General features: G+C 42.9%; 1 protein-coding gene across 1 annotated transcript; it reads left to right on the top strand.

The window, feature by feature from the left end:
• The first annotated feature begins 85 nt into the window (after positions 1-85).
• Positions 86-5,352, top strand: pagr1 (PAXIP1 associated glutamate-rich protein 1). The gene is made up of 6 exons (XM_063215700.1): positions 86-278; positions 429-657; positions 1,208-1,267; positions 2,564-2,872; positions 3,065-3,142; positions 3,560-5,352. Exons 2-6 carry the CDS (start codon positions 474-476, stop codon positions 3,805-3,807), a joined length of 879 nt encoding a protein of 292 aa, XP_063071770.1. The 5' UTR covers positions 86-278; positions 429-473; the 3' UTR covers positions 3,808-5,352.
• The last annotated feature ends 10,257 nt before the right edge of the window (positions 5,353-15,609 follow it).

Raw genomic sequence — 15,609 nt, 5'->3', positions numbered from 1 at the left:
TAGTAACATTTTCGTAGTAATTCGTCTGTTAACTGGTCTAGCGTCTCTCTGCACAACGCAGGCGCTGTACACAAACAACAGATCATCGTGTCAGCACAGCCAATCAGAGTTCAGATACAAAACAAACCAAAATGGCGGTGCACTAGTTCAGCACTTGTGTACAGTAGCCATGTCATGGAAAAACCTTGCATTTTATGATGTTGCATCTATCTGAGGAAGCTGAGAGAGTGGTTTTTAATACACGAACAACTCTATTCTGTTTTTGAGTAGATCGAGAGGTAAGCTGTAGTCTTAATGGTAGTGTTTTTAGCAGCTCTTGTGCTAATGCTAAATGTCATAGACTTGCTACCAGTCATGTGTGGAATGGATTATCTTACTGTTTTGTCTGGAGGATGATGGCATGCTCATCTTCATGTTCTTCTCCACAGAGACAGAGTTAAAGTCTTGCTGAGTCCATCGATCATTCAGGAGATATGGCGCAGGCAGTGGCGGAGAAAGATGCTGAAAGCTCCTTAACGGAAGGGATGGAGACTATGGGAGTGCAGGAGGCGGACAAGACGGAGAAATCAAGTCAGGGTGAAAAGGAGAAGCAGCAGGCAGACAAAGCCAAGGCAGAGGAGGCGAGCGAAGCCATGGAGCAAGGTCAAAAGCAAGAAGGTAGTTCTAACCCCCTTCACCCGTGGCAGGTCACTCCAGATGATGCCACGAAATTGTCCTAGCAGGGTCTTCTTGTCATTGTCACTCTTGCACAGTGCGTGCAGTGCTGTGCAGGGCATTTACTGGAGTGCAAGAAAAGTTTTTTTTTCATATGAAGTGTCCATTTCTATATTTGTTTGAAATAGACTGCCAAAAAAATCTACAACACATAAGCATGCTTTGTCAGCAACAGCTCGTGAAGGGACGTGTGCACTGCATGTGCAGGGATGGCACCTTGCACTAAAGGTACCTCATTGGCCCCTCTAGAGGGTGGATTCACTCCTGCGACCCTCTGGTCAAAGGTTCGATGCCATAACTACCAGGTCACATTCTGCCCCCACTTTTATCAACACGGCAATGAACCGCAGCTTACAGTGAAGTGATAAGACCCATGACTGGTGTAATGTCGTGTGTGTGTGTGTGTGTGTGTGTGTGTGTGTGTGTGTGTGTGTGTGTGTGTGTGTGTGTGTGTGTGTGTGATAAACTCATAAGCATTGTTTATCTCCCACAGAAGAGAAGAAAGAGGCGGATAGCGTGAGAGCAGAGGAGCAGAAGGAGGAGGAGGGGAAAGGTGAATATTGCTTTATGTTGCTTAAGCTCATTACACTTATGGTAACTTAATATTATAACACCTTGCATTCCTGAATTTGATCCTGTTATGCCCTTTCAGTTCGGTCTGTTTCTGCCTACACATGAGACAGTTGGAATTGCAAAAAAAAATCACTTAATAGTCTATAAAGCAGCCTTTTCTGGTACTACATATTAATATATATCCATCCTTTTCTTTGCTCCACCTGTACATTCTGCTCCTATAGCTTGTTTATTATCTGCATAACAGGGACGTTAGCTGCACATTAATTGCACTCAGGGCAAAACACTGATAGGGCCCCCCATACAACCAGCCAAGGTCATAATAGAGTCCTGGGCCTAGGGGCATACTTAAGGGTGGTTTATGCCTCCAGTCCAGCGTCCCTGCGTCGTAATGCAGTGAGCCGCGCAGTTAACGGGAAAGCAGGTACTCTGGAACCTCCCCAATTGACTTGTGTATGACGCAGGGAGCGGCAGAAGCGTTAAAAGCAGCTAAAGAGTTTCTAGAGCCGAGGGTGTCAAAAGCGTTAAAATAGAAGTTGAACTTAATCTAAAAATATGTAATGAGCTCGGCATCAACAGGCGGCAGCCAATGGAATATTCACATTTTTCTAACATGAACTTCAGTCGAGATCCCTGGTCGAACGCTTCAGGTTGAATCGTTTGCCGCGTTCAACACCCCCGACCTGTGCTTTCCAGGCGGGAGTCAGCAGCGTTTTAGCTCACTCCTCTGCAGTGATGAAGAGGAGGAGGAAATGTTCTGTTGACGGAAAACCAACCAACCAGGACTTGTATCACTAGAAAATAATTAGCTTTAACTTTAATTTAAATTTGCTTGAAAAGGTGATATCAATAGTATGGAGGTGAGGCAGGGTGAGGAGCAGAGAGGAGTCCAGGAGGGGGAGGGGGAGGGGGAGATCCCGCACAGTGACGAGGAGATGGAGGAGGCATTCCATTGGTGGAAAACCATTCAGACACTAGAAAATAATCTATTTAACTCGTTCAAATAATCCATTTAACTTTTAATTCCCTTTCTTTTCCTTAATTTCCATTAAAAAGGTGATCTGGACAGTATGGGGGTGCGGCAGGGTGAGGAGCAGAGAGGAGTCCAGGAGGGGGAGGGGGAGGGGGAGGAGGAGGAGGAGGCTGAGTGGGAAATCCCCTACAGTGACGAGGAGATGAAGGAGGCATTCTATTGATGGAGAACCATCCAGACACTAGAAAATAATCTATTCAACTCGTTCAATTAATACTTTCCTTTCCTTCTTCCATTGAAAAGGTGATATTGACAGTATGGAGGAGCACAGAGGAGTACAGGAGCAGCAGCAGCAGCACCAACAGGAGGGTGATGAGGCAGAGTGGGAGATCCCCTACAGTGACGAGGAGATGGAGGAGAAGGAGGCGCGCTGCTGGATGCCGGCGCCGCAGGAGATCAAGAGGCTGTACGAGCTGCTGGCCAAGGGGGAGGAGCTGGAGCTGAATTACGTGCCCCTCCCCCGACGGCCCCCCACGCCCCCTCGCACCCCCTCACCTGAGCGGGACGGGCAGGAGGCGCAGGAGGCCACGGAACAGGAGAGCGAGAACAGGTGTGTGTGTGTGCGTGTGTGTGTGCGCGCATGCATTCTGTATGCGTACGTTTGTGTGGTCAGAGAGACTGCCATCGTGCAAAGGCGTAAAGTCTTTTGTCATGTTCGTTTTTACCTGCTGTAGAGTTCCTCTGACATATTTGTCCTCTCTTTCTCTCTCCCTCCCTTCTCTCTCTCTCTCTCTCTCTCTCTCTCTCTCACTCCAACTGAGTTTGACTTCAACGAGGAGCAGACTCCTAAAAACACCTTCATCAACCGCAGAAGGACCCCAGGTGTGTGTGCCTGTGCGTGTGAGAGAGAACACTAGGTGTATGTGTGTGAGCGAGAGAGAAGATCTCCAGGTGTGTGTCTGTCTTTGGGCAAAAAAGTTAGTGTCAGCAAAAAAGTTAGTGTCAAGCACTGGTGTATGCGTGTGCGTGCGTGTGTCCAAGGTCGTCGGCTCATTCCATGGTGCGGCGAGAGGCTCGCATGGACAAGGTGTGTGTGTGTGTGTGTGTGTGTGCGTGCGTGTGTGTGTGTGTGTGCGTGCGTGCGTGCGTGCGTGTGTGTGTGTGCGTGCGTGCGTGCGTGCGTGCGTGCGTGCGTGCGTGCGTGCGTGCGTGCGTGCGTGCGCGTGTGTGTGTCCGTGTGTAACCCCTCTTCGTCCTGTGTGTGTGTGTGTGTGTCCATGTGTAACCGTGTGTGTCCAGGCTCGTCGGCTCGCTCCACGGTGCGTCGGGAGGCGCGCATGGACAAGGTGCTGTCGGACATCAAGCGGCACCGCAAGATCGACCAGCAGCTGCTGCGCAGTGGGCGGGACTTGTTCAAGGGTGAGAAGTCCAGCCCGGCCCCCAAGGAACCGCCGCTCTCCCCCAACAGCCAACGGGAACGCGACAAGCAGCGGGAAAGAGACAGCAACCCCAACACTGTCTTCAGCCCTCGCCAGAGGAGATACTGACACAGGGACAGGGGTGTGTATGTGTGTGTGTGTGCGCGTGTACATGTGTGCACCTGTGTGTGCGTGCGTGCGTGCATGCATGCATGCGTGCGTGCGTGCGTGTGGGGAAGAGAGACTGCCACCCTCAGACTGTTCTGAGAGAGACAATCCCAAACACACTGGGGTTACAACATGGACTTGAACTCATGTCAGAAGATGATGAAGATATGTCTGTCTGTGAGAGAGAGAGCGAGCATGTGATTGACAGCCAGACGAGAGGGAAGGAGAGATACTGGTGCCGACCAGCCATAGACTACTACTCCATTGGCAATATGTACTAAAGTCAACGACGCTTTTTGGGCCCATGGGGTACATCCAAAAATAATGCCCATAAATTAATTAGTAATTGGTGATTAATGAACTGAAATTAATATGTTTCTCAGATGATCCACTAAAAAACAAAAAACTCCATACAATCCATATTCCATACAATAGTGGTATTAGCTGTGGTTGTGCCACCCTGACATTTGCTAAAATCAGTGATGGCCAAAATGGACTCATTAGTTACAATCTAGAGCCACATATTCCAAATGACTTGGTTTACCTGTCCAATTCAGCCAGATGATTGATTGGCTGTTTGAATGATCACCTGGTTGAATTGGAAAAGGTAAAACAAGGTCATTTGGAATATGTGGTACTGGACTCTAACTAATGAATCCATTTTCTCCATTACTGGGCTAAAGCGTCATTGGCCTTCTCTACATGTCTATGGTCAACTCTCTGATCCAGGGCTGAGTCTCAGCTCTCCCCCCTGCCGCCACTAGAGGGCGACTGTGTGCACACGTTTGGAATTTGCAGCTCCATCTCAATCTAGCACCTTCCTTCCTCCTTGTGCTTGTGTCCTCGTGATGCGCGGCAAGCCAGGTGTCATTGATGATAGATGTTTTATTGAATAGCTTGCAAAAGCACAACGTAAATATAATTTCCTCATTTGTAATTGCAATTGGGATGTTAAATGGATAAAAATCCCCCCAAAAGTTTGTTTTTCTCCACGGAGACGGGATGACACTGAAGCAAGAGGGCTGTTTGAGTTGGAGCCTGGGAGTGATTTCCAATATGCTGATTCCCATCCTCAGCCTGTGCTTGTGGCCTCACGTTTCCTTGACGCCCCCGCCACCGCTGTGAAAACAAAGTTTTGGGGGACTATTCTTCTTTCATTATACCGATTGCAATTGAGAAAATGAAACGCGCTTTTGTGACATTGAAATGCACTTCTGTCTTTGGTAACGTCACCGCAAGGCCACAAGCATGCAAGGGAGGATGTGAGTCTGCATATTGGAATCCACCCCTCATGTCTGTAAAGAGGAGGAGGCATGGAGCTGCACAGGGGAAAGCCACGGGTTCGAGGCCGGCCAAACGGGTTCACCATGAACTTTTCATGATTGCATTAATGACTTGATAATCTATGCTGTTTTTATGAATAACTAATTGATATGATAATATCAGAATGTTTGGACCGAGGGTCAGCTTTTTTCTATGTTTGTAATAAACACTTGGGTATTTTCACCCCAGTTTCTTTGTTTTCCCGATCTCTACTGTATGTTCTATGTTTGAAATAACCATGTGGGTAATGTCTGAAGAATGGGCTTTTACACACAGTAAGAAAGATGATCAGAGACCATTGATGAAACATGAGGGGTGTCCACCAGAATCAATCTATCAATCACTACATTTACATGACATTTTTAATTCTGAATTAATCATTCAGAATTAAATAGCTCCATCAAGTTTGCTTTGATCTTTCATTTAATCACAAATTGTAAAGTGTTTACGTACATGATGTTTTCAAAGCGGATTTAAGCTTTATTCAGAATGAAAGTGAGTTCATTCTGAATTAAATGCCTCATGTAAACCATTCTGGAATAAGGTTCTAAGCGACATGACTATGAACGGCCTTGTCCCTAAAGGTCAGTGGTTCTCAACCTATTTTGAACAAATGCCCCCTTGACCTCATCGTAAGCCTTACAATGCCCCCCCTTCACCTCATCATAAGTCTGCCAACGCCCCCCTTAGTATTATAAAATAAAATAGACTAATGCACCTCAATGTCAACTAACTAAGCACTGCCCCCTCTCAGCTGTATCCTTCTCAATGCCCCCTAGGGCTCCCCAATGCCCCTGGGGGGTGGTAGTGCCCCCTTTGAGAAAGACTAATTTAGGGGGACTATCAGGTATTTGGAATAAAAAGAGTTAAATTAAAATGTCACGGTCACTTGGGAGACCAAATTGATTCCACTTTGTTGCCCTGGAGACACTAGTAGGTACGATTCATCTTGGTCTTGGAAAATCTGTGGTTTGACCCCACACAGGTTCAATGAACACCTGGAGGGTATACTAAGAGACTGGTTCAGTAGTAAACCAGGTTAATCATCTAATAGAAGAGTCCGGAGTCCTCATTTTCTTAACTTAATGATGCCAGCAGGTGCATCTATTAGCAGGTGAAGAGTTCAGATGCAAAACCCCCTAAGTGCCTTTTCAGAAAATAATCTTAATTCATTTTTATTTAATACAAAGCTATCAAAATTGCATATTTTTTACATTTTATTTATGTAATATAACTATTTATATGTATTATCAAGTACATAAATGTAAACCAAACCAACAACGGGGTTCTCTAAAAATATAGAACTGCAGGTCTTCAGAAATGGAGATAGGGGGTTTTGCATCTGAACTCTTCAGGTGTACAACTTCATGCACAGGTAGGTTTACTAACCCTAGGTTTTTCAAACAACCACATTCTTAGTATACTCCCTGGTTGAATTGGACAGGTAAAAATGGGTTATTATTGTAATGTGAGGCACTTGGGCAGCCATGGTTAGGTTAGGGTGGTGGACTTGAGGTTGCAGAGGGTTGCAGATTCAAATCCCACCCTTACCTCTCCCTTCTCCAGCCATGTCTGCATTGTCCTTGAACAAGGCATCTGACCCCACATTGCTTCCTAGGGATTGTAACCAATACCCTGTAAAAAAAATAAAAAATAAAGTGTAAGTCGCTCTGGATAAAAAAAGCGCCAGCTAAGTGTAATGTAATAATAATGTAATAATAGATTTGAGCTAATGCGTCCAGGTTGCTCATCACTACAGCAGGGACAGCTCAGTGTTGTGTCCTCCAAGATCAGGAGAGGAGGCCTCTAAATTCACTTTTTTTCACCAGCCAAAATGGCTAGTAGTATATGATTTAATATTTAGCTTTGTCCGGGCCCGGGACAAAATCATAGGAATTTTTGGGGCCCTCCCATCAATACTTGCAATGTAATGAGGAACTAATTCTGGGCCCCACCTTTGCCAGGGCCCGGGACAACACACCCATTTGTCCCCCCTGTTGGCTCCACTGATAATACTGTATACAGTCAGTCCAATAGGTATTTGATCCCTTGCTGATTTTGTTGGTTTGCCTACTAACAAAGACATGATCCGTCAATAAATGTAATGATAATATGTATTCTAATATGGAGAGACAGATTATCAAAAAGAAAATCCAGAAATTAACTTAAAAGAATATATATTAATTTATTTCCATTTCATCGAGCAAAATAAGTATTTGATCCCCTGCCAACTGATTACAGTTCCGGGCCCACAGATCAGATGGGCACTTCCGATCAACTTGTCATCTGAATTAAAGACACCTGTACATACTAACATGCATAAAAGACACATTGAATCAACAGAACCAGTCCATAGTATGAGTGAATCAGTCACACTCCATCCTCACCAGCATGGGAAAGACCAAAGAGCGGTCAAATGATATCAGGGACAAGATTTTAGACCTGAACAAGATTAAATGGGCTGCAAAGCCACAAGAAAGAGTCTGAGTATTAATGACCCAGCTGTTGATGCATTTCTTCCAAAATGTGAGGAATACAAAATAAATGACTATCCATCAGGCTGTCTGGGGTTCTATACAAGATTTGACCTTTTGTAGGGATTTGATAACCATGAGAACAGAAAGAAAGCACCCTAGACCTGTACGGGATGAACTAGGCAATGATATCAAAGCTACTGGGACCAAAATCACTGAGAAAACTACTGGTAGCAATTAGTGCCACAGAGGTTTAAAATCCTGTAGTGCACACATGGTACCTCTACTTCAGAAGGAACCACCTGAGGTCCCACCTGAGGTTTGCCAACGGACATCAGACTGGTTTAGGATATGATAAGGAGGTGCTGTAGTCAGATGAAACCAAAATCAAGCTGTTTGGCATTAACACAATTCAATGTGTTTTGAGAAAGAGTACTGCTGTCTATGATCCCAAGAACACCCTCCTCACCATCATGCATGAAAGTGGTATCATTATGGTTTGAGAGTGTTTGTCTGGCCAAGGCACAGGACAACTTCACATCGTCAACGAATGGATGAAGGGAGACATTTAATGTGCAATCCTGAGTGCAAACGTCCTTCCCTCCACCACTACACTGAAGGGTGGGCCATTTTTTGATCTCCCAACATGACAATAATACACAACATACAGTCAAAGCAATGAAGGAGTGACTCAATAAGAAGCATATTAAAAATTGTGAAGTGGCCTAGACAGTCTCCAAATATTATCCCTATAGTAATTCTATGGAGAGAACTGAACCTCCCATTTGCCAAGCTACAACCACAAACTATTAATGTTTTAGAGATAATCTGCAAAGAAAAATGGGCAAAAATATTTTCTACTATGTGCACAAACATTGTCATCAACTAAAATAAGCATCTGACCTCAGTGCTAGACAACTAGGGCTTTGCCACAAAGCACTTTATCTTCTTTAGCAAGAGGGGTCAAATACTTATTTGCCTACATTAAATACAAATAAATTAAAATATATTATTTTAAGTTATTTTCTGGAATTTATTTTTGATATTCTGTCTCTCCATGTTTGAATACATATTATCATAAATTTATAGACTGATCATGTCTTTATTAGTGGGCACACCGGCAAAATCAGCAAGGGATCAAATACATATTGGACTCACTGTATTGCTAGCCAAACACACTCCCTAAACCAGACGTGGGCAACCTCAGGCCCGGGGGCCACATGCGGCCCCTTGAGCCATTTAATGCGGCCCCCAGAGTCTTTACAAGAAAGATAACTTTTAAATCCAAATTCAAACGGTTATTCAATATTCTTAAAATTCTACATAAAAATAAGAGTCTTGCAAATTTAAGATTAACCAAATACATCAGCTTCATCTACATACATTTAATTGCAGGAATATCATTGCTGCCAAGTTACGTCAGTATACACTATGTTTTATCATTGACATGGGCAAGCTGTCTGTGGCATCCGGCTCTTCGGTCAATATTCTAAACCCAATGCGGCCCTCGGACAAAAATAATTGCCCACCCCTGCCCTAATGGCTCAAAGTGTCTAGTAAGTAAGCTGCTATTCTCTTCTCTCTCTGTTAATTTACAGCCCTGGAGACGACGAAGCCTACCCCTGGAGATGAGTCTGAACCATTTCCTACTGAAATAACATTGACGCCATGGCAACGGAGCAATAAATTAATCTATAATCAACGCTTTGATAGCAGTCTTTTTATTTACCCTAGTGAATATCATGGATGTGACACTAATATGCCTTTGGAACAGCCTAATGTTCCCTAATGGAGGCAGAGGACGTTAAATATGTATTAGTCTTCATGGAGGACCGGATTGAGGGAGAAAAAGGACCTGGGCACTTTTGGCTTAAAGGGGCCCCATTTTTAACATTTCTGAAAATAGGCGCCCACGAGGGTGCAGGGTCCACTGGGAAACGCCTGCTATGCCAGATGGCCAGTCCAGACCTGGTCTTCATGACGGGCCAGGATGGGGCTGTCTAGCGGAAAAGATAGGAAGCAAAGATGTGTGGGTCAGTATGGAGGGAAAAAAGGTTATTCCAGGCTTCATTAAATAAAAGTAAAAAGAGGAAGGAATTAGATTTAAAGGCCATTACTAGACATAGCTAACCAGACTAAGCCCTGAAGAGGGGTAACACACACACACACACACACACACACACACACACACACACACACACACACACACACACACACACACACACACACACACACACACACACAAAGCCAAATTATTACTGTGTGTATACACTGTAATAATTTGCCTACAGTACTTGCTAAGGGCACCAAACTAACTACAAAGTAGAACCAGCCCTAAACTGAGCAACAAATGCAAGTGTATTGTAGTGTACATATTTCAAGTGTAATGTAGTGTACATATTTCAAGTGTATTGTAGTGTACATATTTCAAGTGTATTGTAGTGTACATATTTCAAGTGTAATGTAGTGTACATATTTCAAGTGTATTGTAGTGTACATATTTCAAGTGTATTGTAGTGTACATATTTCAAGTGTAATGTAGTGTACATATTTCAAGTGTATTGTAGTGTACATATTTCAAGTGTATTGTAGTGTACATATTTCAAGTGTAATGTAGTGTACATATTTCAAGTGTATTGTAGTGTACATATTTCAAGTGTATTGTAGTGTACATATTTCAAGTGTATTGTAGTGTACATATTTCAAGTGTATTGTAGTGTACATATTTCAAGTGTATTGTAGTGTACATATTTCAAGTGTATTGTAGTGTACATATTTCTTAGGGCAGGGGTGGGGAAACTTTTTCATTCGGGGGGCCACTTCAAATTCTTTCAAATGCCGTACTATGAACACAAACCTGGATTTCACCCTGCACTTTAGGCCTATGTTGAAGGCGGCCACCTTTACAACAACTTCATTAGGTCCCCTGAAAATATCTAATTGCATTGCAAATATAATTTCTATCATCTCTTCACAAACATGTCATATTTCATGTGAAACTGTTTGATTAAAATGATATCAGGGGCCGGATAAGTAAACGCCCTCGAGACATAAGTTCCCCACCCCTGGCCTATTGGATCTGGTGGTGGCTATCTTTGAAATATGAATTTGAATTTTGATCCATTCCATTATCCAAACTCCCGTCCTCAACTTGTGCTTGTGACCTCATGCTTCACTGAAGCCCCGTATCTGTGGAGAAAACAATAATGTTTCCCCGCTGTCAGCTCAGGGAACAACAACTTTTGGGGGACTTCTTCCCCTTTCAACATCCCGATAGCAAATGAGAAAATGAGCTTTTAGAAATGGAACTAATGAACTTGATGATCAACTTCAATATCGTCAATGACATCTTGCGACGTCATCACGAGGCCACAAGAAGAAAGAAGGATGCCAGCTAGGATAATGGGATGGACCCTGAGTCTTCATGGAGGAGGCCAGGATGGCACTATGTATTGCAAAGGTGTCAACGTCTGTGTAATGTAAAAATGTAATGGATGTTTAATAGGGACTCTGTAGTTATATCAGAGGTGTATAAAGCACAAGTACTGGGTACTGTTACGGATGTAATTTTAGTAGGCTACATCAGTTGTAGAATCTAAAACAGTTGCAACAACGTAACACCATACTACTAGTGTTGTAGTTTCAGTACACCCCAAAACAGTATTTGAAGAGTTTCATTGCAAAATGGTGCATCCACCATTTTTTACGTTTTAATATTGGAAATGACTGCTCATAAGTCCTATCATCTATGTGTGAATTCTTGTAATTCAAATATTTTGAGAACATACTTTGTGCAACCTATGTAAAACCTATATAAGATGCATTTTGCAATGCAGTGCAAAGGAATACCCGATACAAAAAATGTCAACTTTGCAAAATGTTCCAAAATGGATATACACCGTTTTGAAACGAAACTTTTCATTTCTGCGTCTACTATATACAGGGGTTGGACAAAATAATGGAGACACCTGTCATTTTATTGTTGGAAGTTTAATGGCTCAAGTGAACCAGCCTGTTGGCCAATCTTCATTGATTGCACATTGCACCAGTAAAGTGTGAAGGCTCAATTAGGAGGGTAAGAGCCCAGTTTTGCTCAAAATTTTGCTTCAAAGTTCAAAAAGGAGAAATTCTTGGTGTGTGTGTAACTGTTGCATCTTTGACTGAGACAGCAAGTCTTTGTGATGTATAAAGAACCACGGTATCCAAGGTAATGTCTGCATATCACCAAGAAGGATGAACCACATCCAACAGGATTGACTGTGGACGCAAGAGGAAGCTTCATACTAAAATGACAGGTGTCTCAGTTATTTTGTTCGACCCCTGTATATATCTGGACTAGTAATGGATGATGGCATTCATGTCTTTGTTATAAATGAAACCAATGAAAAGTCAGAGCCGTGTTCAGGATATAAGAGTATATTTGTCCGTCATGTTTTGAGTTTACAACAAAGCTGTCATATTATATACTTGAACTGAGGGGTAGGGAACAGTTTGTCTTTTCTAACAAATGTGTAGCAGTACATATGCACATTCAAAATCACAAATGAACCAATAAATAATAACGATAATTTATAACTCATTGAATACGCAACAAGCCCGTGGGGGGAGTAGAGCAGAGCAGAGCAGAGAGTACAGTCGGCCTGGGGGAGAGATGGGTAGTTCTGGAGTCTATACTAAGAAGCTGGTCCAGGAGTAAACCAGGTTAAGTTAAGAGGTAAATCATCTAATAGAAGAGCCTGGAGTAAATGGTGACTCTAGGCTCTTCTATTAGATTATTTACCTCTTAACCACTTTAGGCTGATGACTCGTATATGTTGTTTGGCCTTTGGTGCCTGGAGCGACATATACGCTGCCTTCAGACTCTTGAGATTTTAGCTTTTTAAAAAATAAAAATGTGGGTATGCTACAGCTGCATGAACACATTCCAATGCAAGATAAGGGCCTTAGGGTTTAAATGCAACTTATTTCATGTTTTTATGTGCATCAGAGGCCGAGATATTTAGGCTTTTATAGGCTGAGGGCAACTCTCCCAACAAGGGCTTAGGCATTCAGCATGCGTTTTTTGCAGGTGCTTTAGGCATCAATGGGTTAACTTGACCTGTTTTACCCCTGACCCAGCGTCTTAGTATACCCCTCTGGAGTACAATAACAACAGCATGTCTGCACCAATAAAAACGTGAGTAAGACCTCAGGGGAGTACGCCAAGAACATGGTGAAGGGGATACACCCAGCTATGTTAGCCCACAGCAAGTAATAGTAAACCTACTAATAGATCGCTTGCAGGTGTGTCATTTATTTAGTTAATGAGAATGAGAGCCCGAGGCTCATCTATCAGCAGATTTACCACTGGCCCCTGGTTCACTTAACCTGCGCCTTGGAATACACCCCCCCTGGGTTGCCATTACCCCCAAAAAACCTCTTTGTACTCAAGTCCAAGTAGTACCTATGTATGAGGCACCTTATATATATATCAGTAATAGGTCACACATCATCAATAAAAAATGAATATGCACTACTTTTCCTTGCACATGCACTGTAAGCATTTTACCAGCGTGTGCGAGGAAAAGGTAATGTATGCATAAACCTTCAGTGGTGAGATAGCTATTCTTGAAATAATGCCTAGACGGCACCCCATAGCAACGCACTATTTAGGCTTTTCAGAATTACCAGAGTGTTGTTGGGAAACGCAGCCAGGGTAATTTCATTTAGTACTTTTCCATTCAGCATCAGCTGTCAAGAGCAACCATGAGTACAAAGACATGACAGGAAGCTGTGGCGTCACATGACAGGAAGGAGGAGGGGCATCTGATTTTTATAATTATTATCATCATTATTATTTCCCCTCTCAACATTTCACTCGTTATTCTCAACGACTAATGAGAATCGAAGAAAGGTAGACCAGCCAAGGATTGTGGGTGAAATAAAACAAAAACACAGGAAGTGAAGTGTGTGGTAAGATGATCATTTCCTATTGCAGACGGATCCCGTTGACTCTGAATGGGCCTTGCCTGGTTCACAACAGACCACTGAAATCTCAAAAATAAATGAATAAAGAAGTACTCATCAGATTTTTTTTGCTTTTTTAATCGCCTCACACAGAAATCTGATGAGTGCTTCTTTCTTCATTTCATTTTGAGATTTGAGTTTGTTCATTGACAAAGTTAAGCACCCAGTGTTGAGCATTAGAAGGTTCCTCCTCAGACCTGGCCATGGGTTGTCCAATATGGCTGTACGCCACACATAACACGTCCCACACAACCCCACACAGCAAATTTGACAGTGTTATTTCAACATTCACAGAGTTGAATTTAACACTCAAAGAGTGTAAGTGTTGAAAGTCTTTCAGTGTTGAGTGGACACTGTAAAATGTACTGTGCATAGTCCTGGAAGGTCGCACGCGCAGGTCAAGGTCAAATGCGCAGGTCAAGGTCGCACACACATCCCAACAGGTCATGGAGCAAGACAGGGAGGTCAAACAATGAGAAAAATTAAATCTAATTCAACATAAATAAATAATCAAAAAATAAAACAGAATAATAAAATAGAAGATGACTAAAATCACATAAATTAATCATAAATTACTGAAAACAAATGAATGAACACATTTGCAAACAACTGAAGATTGTACCATATAATACAGCTGCTATGTACATGGTGTGTGTGTGTGTGTGTGTGTGTGTGTGTGTGTGTGTGTGTGTGTGTGTGTGTGTGTGTGTGTGTGTGTGTGTGTGTGTGTGTGTGTGTGTGTGTGTGTGTGTGTGTGTGTTTCACATCTTCTATTGCGCAGAAGGAAGGAAGGAAATTATGCCTTTTCCTGAAGGGAAATGATAACAATATGGACACAGATGATTAAAGAAGCAAATATAAAACGTCTCAAGGCTAAGGCAGCACGATCGGCCATCTGCAAGATCCCCCACCCCCTGTCTTAGAGACCCACACGGCCATCCCATGATTCCAAGTAGAGGGCTTAAAGCCATTCCCACCAGCTGTGGAAATCAGCACACATTTCCCGCCTTCCATCCAGTTAAATAATGTAGATGAGCTTTACCTTGCTCCTGAGGGGTATGCTAAGAAGCTGGTTCAGGAGTAAACCAGGATAGGTTAACAGGTAAATCATCTAAGAGAAGAGCCTGGAGACCCCAGGCTCTTGCGTTAAATGATTTACCTCTTAACTTAACCTGGATTACCCCTGAACCAGCTATTAGTATAGGCCCCAGGTCTTCCAGTCATTCATTTTCTGATATAAATATATGTTGTATTGTATTGTATTGTATTGTATTGTATTGTATTGTATTGTATTGTATTGTATTGTATTGTATTGTATTGTACTGTAGTGTATGCATGTTAGGCTTGGATTTATACCAAGAGAGTGGCTGGAAGAAGAAGAATCTGTAAAGCTCAATTATTTAACTGGAGAGGGAGGAGGGAAACAGGCATAGTCCAACAAATGGTGGAACGCCTGTTTAAGCCACACCCCTTCAAGTCGGCTCACGGGACTTATGAACTTGTGCATGTTCCAAAAAAGATGGCTCAGTGCCTAACCCAGCGTGGGTGACCCAGATATATAAGCTCAATAACCCAGCATGGATAACCCAGCGTGAGTAACACAGAGATATCAACTCAGTAACCCAGCATGGGTCGTAAACCATCTAACAGAAGAGACTCAGAGTGTCATCCTTCTAGCAATACATGGCCACAGCACCTCACCTATTACCAAATTTACCACTTGCTGACTGCTGAGAGATAATATACCAGGCATCCAGCTTTCTGGAAAATACCACTGATCTCTAAAATATACACACAATAGATCACAGTGGCATTCTCTGTACTTTAGAGGATCAACCCAGTAGTCTGTGGAGATCAATTCATTAATGAATTAATCAATCAATCAATCAACCAACCAACCAACCAATCAACATGTGTTTATATAGCACAATATCACAACTCTCCAGTTGACTCAAAGTGC

Source organism: Engraulis encrasicolus, chromosome 2 (assembly GCF_034702125.1).
Source record: "Engraulis encrasicolus isolate BLACKSEA-1 chromosome 2, IST_EnEncr_1.0, whole genome shotgun sequence".
NCBI classification, from domain to species: domain Eukaryota; kingdom Metazoa; phylum Chordata; class Actinopteri; order Clupeiformes; family Engraulidae; genus Engraulis; species Engraulis encrasicolus.
Note: the sequence above shows the minus strand (reverse complement) of the source record. Positions and strands in the feature narration are given on the sequence as shown.